A 17,763-nucleotide genomic window follows, 5' to 3' on the forward strand; every position below is an offset into this window, starting at 1 on the left:
GTTTTTCCAGTGGTCATGTATAGATATGAGGGTTGGACTATAAAGAAAGCTGAGTGCAGAAGAATTGATGCTTTTGAACTGTAATGTTGGAGAAGACTCTTGAGAGTCCCTTGGACTGCAAGGAGATCCAACCAGTCCATCCTAAAGAAGATCAGTCCTGGGTGTTCACTGGAAGGACTGATGTTGAAGCTGAAACTCCAATATTTGGCTACCCGATGTGAAGAGCTGAATCATTTGAAAAGACCCTGATGCCAGGAAAGATTGCAGGCAGGAGGAGAAGGGGATGACAGAGGATGAGAAGGTCGAATGGCATCACCAACTCAATGAACATGAGTTTGGGTAAACTCCGGGAGTTGGTGATGGACAGGGAGGCCTGGCGTGCTGCAGTTTGTGGGGTTACAAAGAGCCGGCCATGACTGAGTGACTGAACTGAACTGAACTCATCATTAATTTACTTGTACACATCTGAATTTTCACTTGACATTCACAAAATGGTTTCTGTCTGCAGTTAATTAAGGGTAGAGAAGTTTAAGACTTCGAATGCTGTTGGGAAGAGCTTATTAATCACGGAGTAAATGTGCAAAGGACTAACCTGAGGTTTGGTTGGTCATTGTGCTTGCTCAGAGCTCATTTATAGGTCCTGCTTTTCCTTTTGTGTGCTTTCTGCCTATTGTTTGATAGGAATAGGATTCTGTGTGTGTAATAAGAGAAAAGAAAGTTCTTCCTCACTAAGTTTATAGTCAATCTAAGTAAGCAATGAGGTTAAAATGATTTTATAGGTAAAATTAATCTGGAAGTTTGGGAAGTGAATTGAAATTGAATTTATTTCTCAGCTGGTTGCTGATTTAAAAAGTAAAGTACAATGTCCTTTGAGAAGCCTGAATCAGTGTTATATGACTATTTGAATGGCTCCTCCATCTTTCATCTTGGTGTGTCATTGGGACATTAATAATGGATGGTTGCTGTACTTGGTGGTCAGATATGTTATTCTGATCCATTTTTATTTCCCAAAGGGGCCTCTGGAAAAGGGCAATGAGGGTAGATTTAAAACCACATTATTGGAATTCAATAACTTTCGCCTTGCTTTGTATGTCTAGTGCTTGCTGAAGAGTAGTTCCAATACAGAGAGTCAGTCAAGCGGGGAGCAGGCAAAATACAAAAATGGATTTTCTTAACTAAGATATAGGCTGAATTCTATGTTCTCATTTTATGAAAACAGAGGCTCTGATGCTCAGCATTAGATTTTTCAGAAAATGTGCTAGATGTTTGCATTTTTCTCTTTGTGGTTCTGTGGATGGAAGGATGAGCATAGGGACAGAACAAACACACCAATACAAATTATTTGCATTGATGGAAGTAAACAGAAACTTATATAAATCAATTAGCAAAAATTTCGTATTTCAGTAATTCCTAAACAGTTGTGGAGAACTGATATTTCAGTTATGTAAAGTATACCCCCAAGGGAATACTGAGTTCCTTTTAGATGTCTTCACTTCCTTGGTGATTACCTAAAGACTATAGTATCTTGAAAGTGGAAGATTCTGAATCCTATAGTATTGAGGTCTCTCCTGGAGATGAACAGGTTTTACTTTGTTAAGTAATGGAATCTGTCCCCAGCAACATCCCTCCCTGGTGAGTTTATATAAAAATATGGAAGAGGGTTGATGATCTATGTAGTTGTGCTCTGGAACAATTCAATGAAATTAAAAGGGAGAGAGGGTGATTAATACACAAATTCTCACTCATTTCAGATGATTAATGTCTTTTTCTTACCTATATCTTTATATCAATTCTGCTAAACTTTAAAAAAGGCAATGAGAATAAAAACAGAGCTGAAAGTCTTAATAACTACTGATTCAGTTCAGTTCAATCACTCAGTTGTGTTCAACTCTTTGTGACCTCGTGGACTACAGCACACCAGGCCTCCCTGTCCATCACCAACTCCTGGAGCTAACTCAAACTCATGTCCATCGAGTCAATGATGCCATCCAACCATCTCATCCTCTGTCATCCCCTTCTCTTCCTGTTTTCAATCTTCCCAGCATCAAGGTCTTCTCTAGTAAGTCAGTTCTTCACATCAGGTGACCAAAGTTTTGGAGCTTCAACTTCAGCATCAGTCCTTCCAATGAATATTCAGGATATGAATATAATATGAGTATAATAACCGCTGATTAATGGCATGTTATTTATTTGTTAGTACTCAACTTGTAGCACCTGGCCACCTGACATAGAGTCCTCAGAGAATGATGATAGGCTATCTGTGAATGAGGTGACAGGTCTGTCCCTACATGGAAAGAATGCTGATGGTTTGGGGCGTCCTGTTGCTCTGACATTGATCTTCTTCAATCAGTGATATTGACTCTGTTTATATTATATTCTACATATCACTTACTCTGCATAACTGTTTATTCCTTGACTCGTTGCCATAGAAACTAACTTCTTGGTTGTTGGTAAACTTTTACTTTACTTTTTCACAGAAGAAATGTATATTTACTAGAGAAAATTTAATATATGCAGACAAAACATTAAAATCATTTATATTGCTGTCATCTAGAGAATATACTATGAACAAACAGCTTTGACATATTTTTCAGTTCTCTCCTTGAGAGTATATGTAACTATAATTTTTAATAGAACTCATATAATTTAGTTTGTCTCACTTAAAAATATTTCTTAACACCAAAATGCATATTTTACTATCTGTGTATTTTTTCATTGTATGGGATACCACATCACGTTAAACCAATCTCCTCTCTTTTGATTGTTAGATTTTTTTCACCATTATAAATAACTCTGTGGTAGCATTTCAGTAGGTAAATGCGTTACAGCCTTAGAAGAGGTTTCTAGAAATGAAATTATTGGGTTCTTGGGAGGCAATGATTTTTAGAAGTTTAATTGACAACATGCACTCCAATTTACATAAAAGGGTAGTATTGGCTTCAGAATATGGATTTTTTGTTATCTCAGTCACAGGTTGTGAACCATGGCCCCTAAAATTAGTTCTTCATGGGTCTCTAATACTATGAGATTTCATCTCCTGTTCCGGATGTGAGATCTAAAAACTTGTGTCTATAATGTTAGCTTCCAGCAGGCATGCTGTAGGTGTTTAAATACAAATCAACAGCCAAGCTTGTTGCTGTGGATATATTTATGTGGGGGAGGAAGACATAGAAACACATCCTTAGAAGCTGTGCCATGTTCTTAGTGATCTAAATATATAAAAAGCATCTAAGAAAGAGGTTGACCTTTCCAAGGTCACACTATGAGTCAGCAATGAAATCCCAAATAGAACTTTCTCCCAGTGTAAAGAGTGTTTATGAATAGATCAAAAGAAAGTATTTGTAGGTAAATTTATAAGACCATTTGTAACTTGAAGTGCTCCAAAATTTCAAGTTATTAGAAAATTCCCATCTCAGATAAAGAAATGTAAATTGCCAAAAAGTTTTGATAAATTTTTAGAAAATAAAATCTTAAGTGACTGGAATGAAGAGATAGTAGTGAGTGGTGTAGGCAGATGGGAATGAGCCTCAAGGGAATATGCATATGTCTGCAGGTGTGTGTGTGTGTGTGTGTGTGTGTGTTTGCAGGAGTTCAGGGGAATAGGAAGGTGGAAGAATAATGGCCTGAGTCTATCATGATGGGTAAATAAGGTTGTGGGAAATTGTGTTCTGGAACACAAAGAATGTAAGTACTCCAGTAGAGATATCTGTGTAGTGTCCGTGGCAGGCTACCCTTCAAGTTGCTGAAGGTTTTGTTTTTATGGTTGTATAGCAGCTGGCTTTGGAGAAGGTGATGGCACCCCACTCCAATACTCTTGCCTGGAAAATCCCATGGACAGAGGAGCCTGGTAGGCTACAGTCCATGGGGTTGTGAAGAGTCGGACACGACTGCGCAACTTCACTTTCACGCATTGGAGAAGGAAATGGCAACCCACTCCAGCGTTCTTGCCTGGAGAATCCCAGGGACGGGGAGCCTGGTGGGCTGCCGTCTATGGGGTCGCACAGAGTCGGACACGACTGAAGCGACTTAGCAGCAGTAGCAGCAGCAGCAGCTGGCTTGCATGTAGCTCCCATTTCTAGATTGATGATCTGTCTATGGCTCAGTGTTTATCGATGTGTGGTGCTTAGAACACAGTCATAATAGCCACTGCATGCTTCATAAAATGCAGATTCCTTGGTCCCATTTTTCTTCAAAAGGAGCGGCTTTGAAATCTGCATGATTAACAAGTGCACTAGAGTATAAAAGCTCTGGGAGTTGGTGATGGACAGGGAAGCCTAGCATGCTGCAGTCTGTGGGGTCGCAAAGAGTCGGACACAACTGAGCGACTGAACTGAATTGACTTCTCTGTCCATTTCTACCTTAAGTCAGTTCTGCAAAGATGTCCTGGGGAAAGCACAGACCTTCCGAGCCATTTCCAGATGAGCTGTTGAGTGCTGAGGCCACAGCTGTCATTCTCACTGGTGAATGAACTTTGATTTTGAACTATTATCTAAAACACTGAATGTGAAAGTGACTAAGCAATAGCTCAGTTAGAGAAAACAGGTTTTCCAGTGTGCAGTAGCAATTGCCAGTTTTCCTCTTGTCTTTTTGCTCAGGATTTTTCTCATCTCAAATAAATCAGGGCCTGGGATTAAGAATTTAAAGCAGCATCTTTGTCAGTGAACCCTCTGAGTCTTTTAAAATCACAATTTTTAACCAAAATGCTTTTTTTTTTGGTCACCTCTTCTATCAAAGCAAGAGAAAATTCAGTATCAGTTACACTTGCAGAGAGTACTAATTAGTGTGGATATACTTAGGGGAAGAAGCTAAACCAGTGCTTGCTTTTTAAGGATTTTACATTGATTTGTGAAATAGCAATATTTTATCCAATTGAATCCAATTCTGCAAACAACCTCTGAACAGTGCTCACTTGTATGGCCGTGTCCTAGCAGCGCAAAGATGAGTAGGACACATTTCCTGCTTCCAGAAAAGTACAGTACAGTGAGGGAGATGGACGAGTACCAGCTATTGATAACAGAAAAATCATTTCTACATTAATAATCTCATTTCAGTCCTCACACTGGCAGAATTTTAGTAATTAAAAGGATAACCACTGATAACAACCACAGAGCTCTTCAGACTTTGCAGAGAAGTACTATGGTGATTAGAGTCGCAGCATCCCTCCCACCGGTCTTCATCACTCACAGTCATTTTCAATGTGACAAAGAAACTAGGACCATTAGAAAAGTGGAGAGGAAGGAGAAAAGAGGAGGTAGTCTACTTTGGGAGAACTAAGAATACCTTGTCACAGGAACAGCTATCAATCTGTCTTTTCGAGAAAGTACTGTTTTGAAAGGCAACTGAAGATGACATTAATACTCTGCAATATTTTTTTTGCATAAACTTGCAAGTTCTAGTTCACATGGTTCACTTATAGAGTTTTTTAAACAAGTAACTGCTATTCCCTTGATCTACCTTTTAAAATACAAAGTACATGTATTAGGTAAGAATCTCTTCTCAGCTTTTCCTAATGAGCTTGCACACATATGGTGAGCATATGGGTAAAAGTCACTTTACTTTTACTCATTCATTTCTACAATTGCTAGTAGAGAAAATGAGCAGTCATGATGACATGGCTTTTTGCAGTAAGACTAAAATAGGTACACACAATACATCTTATATTTGCTTATCTCTTGCTTACTGCTTTTAGAAAATAAAAACTATTTTAAATGTAATGGTATGCTCTGAATAAGATGAGGGTTCAAGGTTTTTAAAATTCTGATAGGAAAAAAGATGGAAGAGGGTGTGGGGAGACATGTTCTTCCAAAGCAGGCTGTAATTCATGTTTGTTTTAGAAAAAACATCTGAATGTGTCCTGCAGTTATACAAATGTACCTCAAGAGTGTTTTGAGAGAAACGGTGAAATTATTTGAGGGGAAGAGAAAGAAACATGATTTGGGTAGTAGAAGAAGGCAGAAATGTTTGCTGATTACTCTTTGTCCCTATGGAGAAGCAGGCTGTAGTTACTGGGGGGTTTTGAAACAAAGAGAAGTGGGAGTGGCTGTATCAGTGGAACTTCGTGAAATGGGGTGCCAGTGTTGTGTTAGGACCTGGGCAGGGAAGTTGCTGGAAGGACAGGTTTCCCTTCTCATACTCATGGGATCCTTGAAGATGGGCAGTTTGGGACACTTTGGCAGAATGCTGATCTACAGATACTTTTAATTTCACAAGGAAACCATCACGACGTCTTGAGAATGGTTGGGAGTGAGCATGGTGGCCTCATGATGAAGCAGCAAATAGATCCCTCCCAGGGAGAGTTAGCCGGATTCTTGGCAATTATGCTTAGAGTTAGGAGAGTAGGCAGTCAGGGCACTTGCAGAAAAGGCATCCTCACTGCTATATCACACTGGTGGAAACTGGCGATACTGATTAAAAACATAACAGTTGTCTTAAAAGCCTTGTATCTGTATAGAAGACGTAAGATACAATCGGAAAATACATATACAACAGTCTTACCCCCAAAAGGCATCTCTCTCACATAAACATAAAATTAAAAGAAAAACACTGAGCCAACCAGATGGAGTTTATTTGTAAACAATCCCAGGTCATCAGTGTTTGTGTCAGCTACTAGGTAACCATAGGAGAGTCCTGTTTCAGTGACAGGCGGCAGCAGCTGTTGAGTGAAGTGGGCAGTTGATAAACATAATGTAGTCAATGCATTTTGTGCTGTGATTCTGAATGCCATAGGAGCTACTGTGCTGTATGTGAATTAAGTAAGAAAATATTTAACCTGATGTGTGGAAACAGGACCAGTTCACATTTCACGGTTACTAAGGAGGAGGGTATGGAAACCTAAGTTAACTGGCACCATGGATGCTTTAGTGCCTTTTCTGCGCAGTTTCCCCTGGATACTTGCCTGACATCCTGACCCATGACCTGGCTCTGACTACATTCCTGCATCCATTATGAAGGAGCCATGTGTGTGTAAAGAGAGTAGATGGCATGTGCTCTGGCATGTAGGTTTCATGGTACCCAGGTTATATATATATAATTTTTGTATAAGGGGATGGGCGTGGGAGGGTGTAGAAATGTCTGTTTAGCTGTTCTGAGCATTTGGCAGAAGGGTTTCCCCAACTTTTTTCTCTCCGAGGTATGTCATATATTTTGCATCTGTAGCATCATAATGGGGCCTAAGGGACCGACACTCACAAATTCTGAGTCATGGAGTCAAAAAGTGTGAGGAAGTTGAGAACACTATCAGCAGAGTAGTTGAAGTGATCACTGTAGAGGCTGTGCTAGGAGGCAGGAGGCATATGAGAAAAGGGGATGGAGGGAATGGTGGCTTGGATAGGGTGAAGAGCACCTGTAGTGGGAGAATGGGAGTAAAGAAGTCGGACAAAGAGGTTGGTGGCACAAGGGACTTCCTGATATTGTTCCCCAGGTGGAGAGATAGCAAGGTCCAGAGCGGAGCTATGGTGGAGAGTTGTCCCTGTGCAGTGGGCGCCAAGGTCTTAGGAGCTGTGGAGTAAAGGAAATTCAAGCCTAGAGTGTTGGTTTGTTCCTCAAGGTGAATGTTGACATTATCTAAGATAACAGTTATGCTCAGTATGGAAAAGAAAGAAAACTGTGAACCAGATGCATTCTTTAGTGCAGTGTAAAGAAAGAGAAGAATGCAGATAGCAGCAGTAAAAGAGGATGACAGGAAGGTTAGCAGATGGTAGGCACCTATGAAGAAAGAAGAGTGTTAATATGAGGGCAAAAGAGTAATGAGCAGAAAGTGGCAAAGCAGCACTGAGGCCTGCTCTTGCCCCATCAGGTCCCCCTCCCTCTCCTGTCCTACCCCCCTCTCAGTCCAGGCCTGGGAGAATGAGCAGCTCCCCTGGGAGAGTGATGGAGGAAGCAGGAGCCTTGGGCAAAGTCAAGTTTGGGTAAGACCAGGAGGTAGAGGTAGCATTTGTGAAGAAGTTAAGGCGTGTTTTTACAGTGGATTGTGGGGTATTACCCAGGAGAGTACAAGAATTTGGAAAAGGTCAGCAGTGGGAGGAAGGGCGTTTCCCAAGGCAACAGCACTGCACAGAAATGAGCATGTTGACAGGGCAAAGGATGCCGGGCATTTGCTCTGGGGAGGTGTTTGAGGATCAGAAATAAGAGCTGTGGGGGTAAATGGAGTGGATGCCCAGACAAGCATCAGCTAAGACCCCAAGCTACATGGAAAATCTGATGATAGTTACAGGCCGGCTGTTTTCCGCTGAAGGCCAGCAAAGGCTAGCTAATCTGGCTATGATCGCTTCTCATGTACATGTAATATGGTAGTATAATTTTTGCTTCAGGTCTCTCCTGGTCTGCATAAGACCATGGGCCCATATTCTTTTCTAAGGAGTTTACCTAATTAGAACTCCAATGCTTGTTCAAACTTTTTAATCTGTTTCAAGTTATTATCACCAGTTTATATCGCTATTACCAATTAAGTCTTAGATTTCAAGGCCTAATATTGAAGCATTTATTGAAATTGTACAATAATTATTGTTCAAAATTCAGCACAACTTTCCATCATCATTCAATAGTGGTTTTTTTTTTTTTTCGCTTATTAGTACACATTGTTAAATACAGGTACATTTTAGTTTTTATTTGACAACAAGTAACTGAATTATATGAAATTGGAAGGTTATATTTCCAGCACAGAATGACTGTTTTGATACTCAAGATAGGGCTTAGAATTCAAATGCTATCTTAAAATTTTAGCTTTAACAAAAATCATAAAAGCTCCATTTAAAAGAAATCACTGATACATAACTAAAAATGAGTAATTGAGCACTTTTCACTGACATTTGCATCATTTTGGTGCTTAATGGAGTCTGATTGTTTAAGTAAATATTACAGAGTTGCTACCTATTTCATGCTGCAGGCCTCTAACAGCACAATGAAAATGTGGAAACAAGTGACGTATCAGATAAAATATGCCTGCCTAATAGTATGTGGGGAGAACATTGAAACTTTAATATAGTAGTGTTTTTATTTTCAATGTCTGAGTCTTAAAAACAAAACCAAACTGAATCTGTTTTTACTCTTGGGATTTCTCTGGTATTCCTTCTTAAGAGTGATTTTGTTTGCAAAGTGTGGATATCCATTACAAATTTAACTGTAAGTTGTATCCCTGTGGGAATGTGACAGTCGTCCCTTACAGTGAAGACCCCATGGCTCACTGAGAAATGGCTGGGAGTTCTTTGAAGCCCATGTTCTAGCCCATTTTTCTTCATGCTAAGTGTCAGGAGAGTGAGTGAAAGTTGCTCAGTGTCTGACTGTATAGTCGTGTCATGACTATACAGTCCATGGAATTCTCCAGGCCAGAATACTGGAGTGGGTAGCCTGTCCCTTCTCCAGGGGATCTTCCCTACCCAGGGATTGCACCCAGGTTTCCCGCATTGCAGGTGGATTCTTTACCAGCTGAGCCACAAAGGAAGCCCAAGAATACTGTGGTGAATAGCCTATCCCTTCTCCAGCAGATCTTCCTGATCCAGGAATCAAACTGGGGTCTCCTGTGTTGCAGGCGGATTCTTTACCAACTGAATCAGGGAAGCCCTAGGTGTCAGGAGGATGCTTCTGTTCTGAGGTATTTTGTGTTTGGTGGAGCCCACCAGTAGCAAAGAGAAATCCTGTTGGATCCCTTACCTGAATCCCAAACTAACAGTAAATACAGAGAACAGAGGTTGGATTTGTGAGGTAACCTCTTACCTTGGCTGAACTTTCAGTGTGAGTATCTGAAAAAATAGTAGCTTATTTGTGTCTTGGAAATGATCAACTTATCTGCTTGCACTGAAGCCCCAGGGCCTGGGAATATGACCTGTGACTCTGTGCTTAGTCACTTCAGTTGTGTCCCAACTCTGTGCAACGCTATGGACTGTAGACCACCAGGCTCCTCAGTCCATGGGATTCTCCAGACCAAGAATACTGGAGTGGGTTGCCATGCCCTCCTCCAGAGGATCTTCCCAGCAGGGAAGGGATTGAACATGCGTCTCCTGCAGTGGCAGGCGGGTTCTTTACCATTAGCACCAGCTGGGAAGCCCCTGTGACTGTGTATCTGAATTGAAACAAAGGCCGCTATTCAGCATGTTCTCCCTTGACCTGTTGGCCCTGATCATTGGTGTCAAGTAAAGAAGTGACTTTTTTACTGTTCCCCTCCTCAGGGAAGATTCTCTGGAGGAGGGCATGGCAACCCACTCCAGTATTCTTGCCTGGAGAATCCCATGGACCGAGGAGCCTGATGGGTCCATAGGGTCACAGAGAGTCAGACATGACTAAGCGACTAAGCACAGCACAGCACCCCAGGTTAAGGCAAAAGAGTCATCATGTATTCGCTTTCTTTTATTGCAGGACATTTGTGAAGATATTTCTGATCATGTCGAGCAGATCCATGCCCTCCTTGAAACAGAGTTCTCCCTGAAGCTGCTGTCCTACTCCGTCAACGTGATCGTGGACATCCACGCCGTGCAGCTGCTCTGGCACCAACTCCGCGTCTCAGTGCTTGTTCTGCGGGAGCGCATTCTGCAGGGTCTGCAGGACGCCAATGGCAACTACACCAGACAGACGGACATTCTGCAGGCTTTCTCCGAAGAGACAAAGGAGGTGGGTGTTTTCCTGGAAGCCACATAATGCCTCATCAAGTGTGACTATTTGAGAATGTTTTCAGTTCAGAGGTGCGGGATAGGAATTATTTATAAATAAATAAGCAGGTCCTAAGCTGGGCTTTGAAACTAGGTATAGTGATGGGAGGCAATGGTGAATGAATGAATCTATCGACCAGAGGCTATGATGAATGAATGAAAATATGAACCAGAGTTAACTCACACCTGGTAGTTTGCATAGATATCACCTGTAGCTTTTGGTGCTAGCCTGACATCCTGTTCCTTGTTCAACTATTTTATAAATATTTATTGAGTGCTTACTGTGGGCCAGGCATTAGGTGCTAAGAATATAATCATGATCAAAGCATGATCTTTGTCTTTAAAGGGCTGAGATTAGTGGGGGATCGAGACAAGTGGACAGACATGAAGACCAGACTCTGGTCTGCATGATTTACATGCAGATACAATGGTCTACGTGAAGCCACTGGAGGTCAGAGAAGGGGCATCTAATTCAGGCAGGGAGGCTTTCCAGGAGACGCGAGTCTAACCTGAGACCTGAAGAAGAAGCAGGATTAGACTGATGAATGGAGGTAGAAACTGTTCTAGACAGAAGGAATGACATAAAGATTCAGAGGTAAGAGAGAGAAGGATAATATCAGAGAGCAAAAAGCTCAAAGGACCAGGAAGCTGCATTTGAACTAATATGTGAGCGAGGTCATATCATGAAGATGAAAAGCTATGTTAAAAAGTCATATTAAGAGAAGTGGACTTTATTTTGAGGATAACAGAAGAGTTTGTTCAGGGAATTGATATGATTCAGTTCATACTTTAGAAAAATCATTCTGGTTGCAGTGAGTCATATGGGCTTTAGAATTTTGCACAACCAGTATACTTAGATTTTTTTGTACTCATAGTAAGCACAGTTTGGAGAGTTTATTGTTATTAATCTTGATACGTAGTTTAAGAATGAACACTGTAAAGTAAAATCCAAGTAAACTCTCCTATTCTCAAATAAAAGCAACACACACACACAGAGGTATTGTGCTAGCTAAGTAGGGGCTATATATATGTGTGTGTGTGTATAGATAGATACCATGTATGGATACATATAGAGTGTGTGTGTGTATATATAGTCCCTTGGCTCTTGATACCCACTTTAGTGCTCTGCTGTTGATTTTGTGGAAAATATGTATTATACAAGTATAAAAGGCATTCATATAAATATATAAGACTAAAAGACCCTATAAAGAGTGCTCCATAGCTCATTAATTTATTTATGTGTTAGTGGCTCCAACATTATCAACAGCACAAAACAAATCTGGGCTTCTCATAAATGACTTATACTTGTTGATTATTGTTTTCTTAATGATGCTCTTGCTGTGGAAAATTCCCAGCAGGTCCTAGAAGTTTATGGGAATGAAAATCTACGGGGCTCACTTCTAACTTTAAGGCACAATCTGTTTTCATTTAGCTTTTCTGGATAACGTGGCAATGAAGGACATGATACAGTCTTTGGCAGGGTTCCTCTTAAAATTGTAGGATGAATATGTAGGTGTGTGTTAGTCCCCAGATGCCATCCCTCCCAATTGGGATCCCTAGAGGGTCCTCGATTGGAATTCTTGTGGTTATGGGAAACTACAAAGAACTCTAAACTAAGCAACTATGCGTGCATGTGTGCTGAGTCACTTTAGTCGTGTCTGACTCTTTGCAACCCTATGGACTGTAGCCTTCCAGGTTCCTCTACCCATAGGATTCTTCAGGCAAGAATATGGGAGTGCGTTGTCAAGCTCTCCTCCAGGGGATCTTCCCCACCCAGGGATCGAACCTGCATCTCTTACATCTCCTGCACGGGCAGGCCAGTACTTTACCACTAGCACCATCTGGGAAGCCCAAGAAATTATAATCCAATTAACAGAAAAGAATCCAAAACTAGTCAACTCTGCCCTAAATCTGTTGTTATGAGGCATTGTATGCTAATGAGGTGGAGATCAGATATGGGAAGGTTTTGTCTAAACTCTGAAGAGATCTTACTTTAGATATCTCTTGGTATCTCCAATCTATACATTCTTTTTTGCTTGTTTGTTCTTACCCCTGTATTCACCTCATTCTGTCCAACGTCCCATATTGATTAGTCATTAGACCTGCCCACTTTCTACCACTAGAGGGGACATTGGAAATAATTGAGTCAAACCAATTAATTTTACATACTTATTTATTCAAATTATTAAAGAAGTGCTATGACAAAGAAAGCTCAAAGTACTGCAGATTTGTACTCATTTCACATGCTAGCAAAGTAGTGCTCAAAATTTTCCAAGCTAGGATTCAACAGTGCATGAACCGAGAACTTCCAGATGTACAAGCTGGATTTAGAAAAGGCAGAGGACCAGAGATCAAATTGCCAATGTCCATTGGATCATAGAGAAAGCAAGAGAATTCCAGGAAAACATCTACTTCTGCTTCATTGACTACACTAAAGCCTTTGACTATGTGGATCACAACAAACTGTGGAAAATTCTTCAGGAGATGGGAGAACCAAACCATCTTTCCTGCCTCCTGCGAAACCTGTAGGCAGGTCAAGAAGCAGCAATTAAACCAGACATGGAACAACAGACTGGTTTCATATTGGGAAAGAAGTATGTCAAGGCTGTATATTGTCATGCTGCTTATTCTTATTTAGCTTATATGCAGAGAACATCATGCAAAATGCCAGGCTACATGAAGCACAAGCTGGAATCAAGATTGCCAGGAGAAATATCAGTCAACCTCAGATACGCAGATGACACCACCCTTATGGCAGAAAGCAGAGGAACTAAAGAACCTCTTGATGAAGGTAAAAGAGGAGAGTGAAAAAGCTGGTTTAAAACTCAACATTCAAAAACCTTAAGATCATGGCATCCAGTCCCATCGCTTCATGGCAAATAGATGGGGCAACAGTGGAAACAGTGATAGACTTTATTTTCTGGGGCTCCAAAATCACTGCAGATGGTGACTGAAGCCATGAAATTAAAAGATGCTTGCTCCTTGGAAGAAAATCTATGACCAACCTAGACAGCATATTAAAAAGCAGAGACATTACTTTGCTGACAAAGATCCGTCTAGTCAAAGCTACAGTTTTTCCAGTAATCATGTATGGATGTGAGAGTTGAACCATAAAGAAGGCTGAACACTGAAGAATTGATGCTTTTGAACTGTGGTGTTGGAGAAGACTCTTGAGAGTCCTTGAACTGCAAGGAAATCAAACCAGTGAATCCTAAAGGAAATCAATCCTGAATATTCATTGGAAGGACTGATGCTGAAGCTGAAGCTCCAGTACTTTGGCCACCTGATGCCAAGAGCCGACTCATTGGAAAAGATCCTGATGCTGAAAAGATTGAAGGTAGGAGGAGAAGGGGATGACAGAGGGTGAGATGGTTGGATGGCATCACTGACTCAATGGACATGAGTTTGAGGAAACTCCTGGAGATAGTGAAGGACCGGGAAGCCTGGCATGCTGCAGCCCATGGGTTCACAAAGAGTCATGACTGAGTGACTGAACAACAATAACAACAGTTTATTCATTCAATAAACATTTACTGATCAACTCTGTTTATAGCTGGGAATGTGAAAGTACTCTAGAGTTTATGGTTATTGTGTTTTGTGGAATATGTTCATCATGCTTTTATTTGAACTTGTTTTGTTCACCGAGTGGTAGCCCATGAAAGATGAAAAACCATTGAGACTGTAACTGGCCACTATTTTCACAGCTGTGTTGTGACTTTATATTAAGTAGTACCCATGGTCAAGAATACACAGAAGAACTGTATAAAAAAGATCTTCACGACCTAGATAATCACGATGGTGTGATCACTGACCTAGAGCCAGACATCCTGGAATGTGAAGTCAAGCGGGCCTCAGAAAGCATCACTATGAACAAAGCTAGTGGAGGTGATGGAATTCCAGTTGAGCTATTTCAAATCCTGGAAGATGATGCTGTGAAAGTGCTGCACTCAATATGCCAGCAAATTTGGAAAACTCAGCAGTGGCCACAGGACTGGAAAAAATCAGTTTTCATTCCAATCCCAAAGAAAGGCAATGCCAAAGAATGTTCAAACTACTGCACAATTGTACTCATCTCACACGCTAGTAAAGTAATGCTCAAAATTCTTCAAGCTAGGCTTCAGCAATACGTGAACTGTGAACTTCCAGATGTTCAAGCTGGTTTTAGAAAAGGCAGAGGAACCAGAGATCAAATTGCCAACATCTGCTGGATCATGGAAAAAGCAAGAGAGTTCCAGAAAAACATCTATTTCTTCTTTATTGACTATGCCAAAGCCTTTGACTGTGTGGATCACAATAAACTGTGGAAAATTCTGAAAGAAATGGGAATACCAGACTACCTGATCTGCCTCTTGAGAAATTTGTATGCAGGTCAGGAAGCAACAGTTAGAACTGGACATGGAACAACAGACTGGTTCCAAATAGGAAAAGGAGTACATCAAGGCTGTATATTGTCACCCTGCTTATTTAACTTATATGCAGAGTACATCATGAGAAATGCTGGACTGGAAGAAACACAAGCTGGAATCAAGATTGCCGGGAGAAATATCAATAACCTCAGATATGCAGATGACACCACCCTTATGGCAGAAAGTGAAGAGGAACTACAAAGCCTCTTGATGAAAGTGAAAGAGGAGAGTGAACAAGTTGGCTTAAAGCTCAACATTCAGAAAACGAAGATCATGGCATCCAGTCCCATCACTTCATGGGAAATAGCTGGGGAAACAGTGGAAACAGTGTCAGACTTTATTTTTGGGGCTCCAAAATCACTGCAGATGGTGACTGCAGCCCTGAAATTAAAAGACGCTTAATCCTTGGAAGGAAAGTTATGACCAACCTAGATAGCATATTCAAAAGCAGAGACATTACTTTGCCAACAAAGGTCCGTCTAGTCAAGGCTATGGTTTTTCCTGTGGTCATATATGGATGTGAGAGTTGGACTGTGAAGAAGGCTGAGTGCCGAAGAATTGATACTTTTGAACTGTGGTGTTGGAGAAGACTCTTGAGAGTCCCTTGGACTGCAAGGAGATCCAACCAGTTCATTCTGAAGGAGATCAGCCCTGGGATTTCTTTGGAAGGAATGATGCTAAAGCTGAAACTCCAGTACTTTGGCCACCTCATGCAAAGAGTTGACTCATTGGAAAAGACTCTGGTGCTGGGAGGGATTGGGGGCAAGAGGAGAAGGGGACGACAGAGGATGAGATGGCTGGATGGCATCACTGACTCAATGGACGTGAGTCTGGGTGAACTCTGGGAGTTGGTGATGGACAGGGAGGCCTGGCGTGCTGCGATTCATGGAGTCGCAAAGAGTCGGGACACGACTGAGCGACTGAACTGAACTGAACTGACTGGTGGTCCCCACACTATGAGCTCAACAACTATTTACAGATTCAGTTGGAAGCAGTTTAGTGCATTTTCATGTTTGGAGTCAGTTTTTAGCTTTGGTGTAGACATGCAAGAATATATTGAATGAAGGGGTAAAGGAACAGTGGGTTCAAAGCCACCTGCTTTGTGAACATTTCTCTATGAACTGAAGCACTGTCTCCGTTACCATCCTTTCTGAAACTATGGATTTTTGATCCTATTTTTTTGTCAGTTTTGTTTTTGCCAACACACTGAAACTGTGGAAAATAGGAAGAGAATTAGGATAAAATTCTCAGCTTTATTAGAATAAATTCAGCTGTGAAAGATTTGTAGAATGAATAGGGAAATGGCATTAAACATGCTGATAATCTAAAATAGTAGATGTATTCCAGTGAAGGTGAATTCATGTTTCTTTTCTAGAAATCAGTTGAGTTTCAGAGCCCATTATAGAATAGGTTTGAAAATTGAGAAAGTGGCAAGTTCTCTTTCTTTCTGTCCTTACAAAAACAAAATGAGTTTTATTCCTTTATTTAAATATGGAGTAGATCATATCTTGTAAACAAATTGGCAAACATGTTACTGAAACAAAGCCAGCTGAACAAACAAATGAAAAATACTTTAGGGTAAAGCTCAAAATTGTATAAAAATGTGTTATCCTGAAATTTTCTATGTTTCAGAAATTGTGATAATTTATGTTTATTGTTTCATTTAGTAAGAAAGGTAATGGATATTAAAAGTAGTTCCATTTTAATGTTACTCATCCATAGAAAAGAATGAAAGATTTCCATTTGTAGCAACATGGATGGACTTATAGAGTGCAATACTAAATGAATAAGTCAGAAAGAGAAAGACAAATATAAATTATATCACTTTTAAGTGGAATATAAAAAATAACATAAATGAATTTATTTATAAAACAGAAACAGATTCACAGATATAGAAACAAGTTTATGGTTACCAAAGGGAAAAGGAAGGGAAAAGGGATAAATGAAAAGTACGGGATTAATAGGTATACACAACTATATCTATAGAATAGATAAACAACAGGGGATTTACTATATAACACAGGGAACAATATTCAGTATCAGAATAACCTATAATGGAAAAGAATCTGAAAAAACATATATGTAACTGAATCACTTTGCTGTATACCTGAAAATAATGCAATATTGTAAATCAGTTGCTTCAGTTAAAAAATATACTTCAGTTATGCTTCCATTAAAAAAATAGTTTCATTTTTCCATTCAGTTCTCAAAAGTGAATTTAAGAGAGGTTAAATGATTGTTTAAGGACATAAACTTAGGAATAATTAAATAAAACAAGTAAAACCAGCTCTTAACTGATCTCTTCTGTGATAATAATACCTGATCTCTTCTGTGATAATAATAATTTCTTCCCTCCCTTCCTTTCTTTCTACCTCCCCTAAATATTTATTGACTTCCCTGGTGGCTCAGATGGTAAAGAATCTGCCTGCAATGCAGGAGACCCGAGTTCGATTCCTGGGTTGGGAAGATTCCACCAGAGAAGGGAATGGTAACCCACTCCAGTATTCTTACCTGGAGAATTCCATGGATAGAGGAGCCTGATTTCTTACTCTTTATAAGGCACTAGGTAGTCAAAGATGAATAACATATGTTATTAAATGTTAGGAATCACCATCACAATTTTGTTAGATTCTCAAACAGTTCTGGAAAGTAGGGAGAGTGAGTGCTGTTATCCTTATTTTACAGATGATATTGTAATCCATCTTACAAATAAGAAG

At 40.3% G+C, this 17,763-nt stretch overlaps 1 protein-coding gene across 4 annotated transcripts in view; it reads left to right on the forward strand.

Moving 5' to 3' along the window:
* AKAP6 (A-kinase anchoring protein 6) overlaps positions 1 to 17,763 on the forward strand; it is a 657,364-nt gene that overhangs the window by 291,935 nt on the left and 347,666 nt on the right. For all 4 annotated transcript variants that reach the window (XM_055555598.1, XM_055555599.1, XM_055555600.1 and 1 more), the window contains one exon: positions 10,351 to 10,602. In XM_055555598.1, coding sequence (XP_055411573.1) covers positions 10,351 to 10,602 — 252 coding nt within the window. The remainder of the gene's footprint in view (positions 1 to 10,350; positions 10,603 to 17,763) is intronic.

Source organism: Bubalus kerabau, chromosome 19, assembly GCF_029407905.1.
Source record: "Bubalus kerabau isolate K-KA32 ecotype Philippines breed swamp buffalo chromosome 19, PCC_UOA_SB_1v2, whole genome shotgun sequence".
NCBI lineage: Eukaryota > Metazoa > Chordata > Mammalia > Artiodactyla > Bovidae > Bubalus > Bubalus kerabau.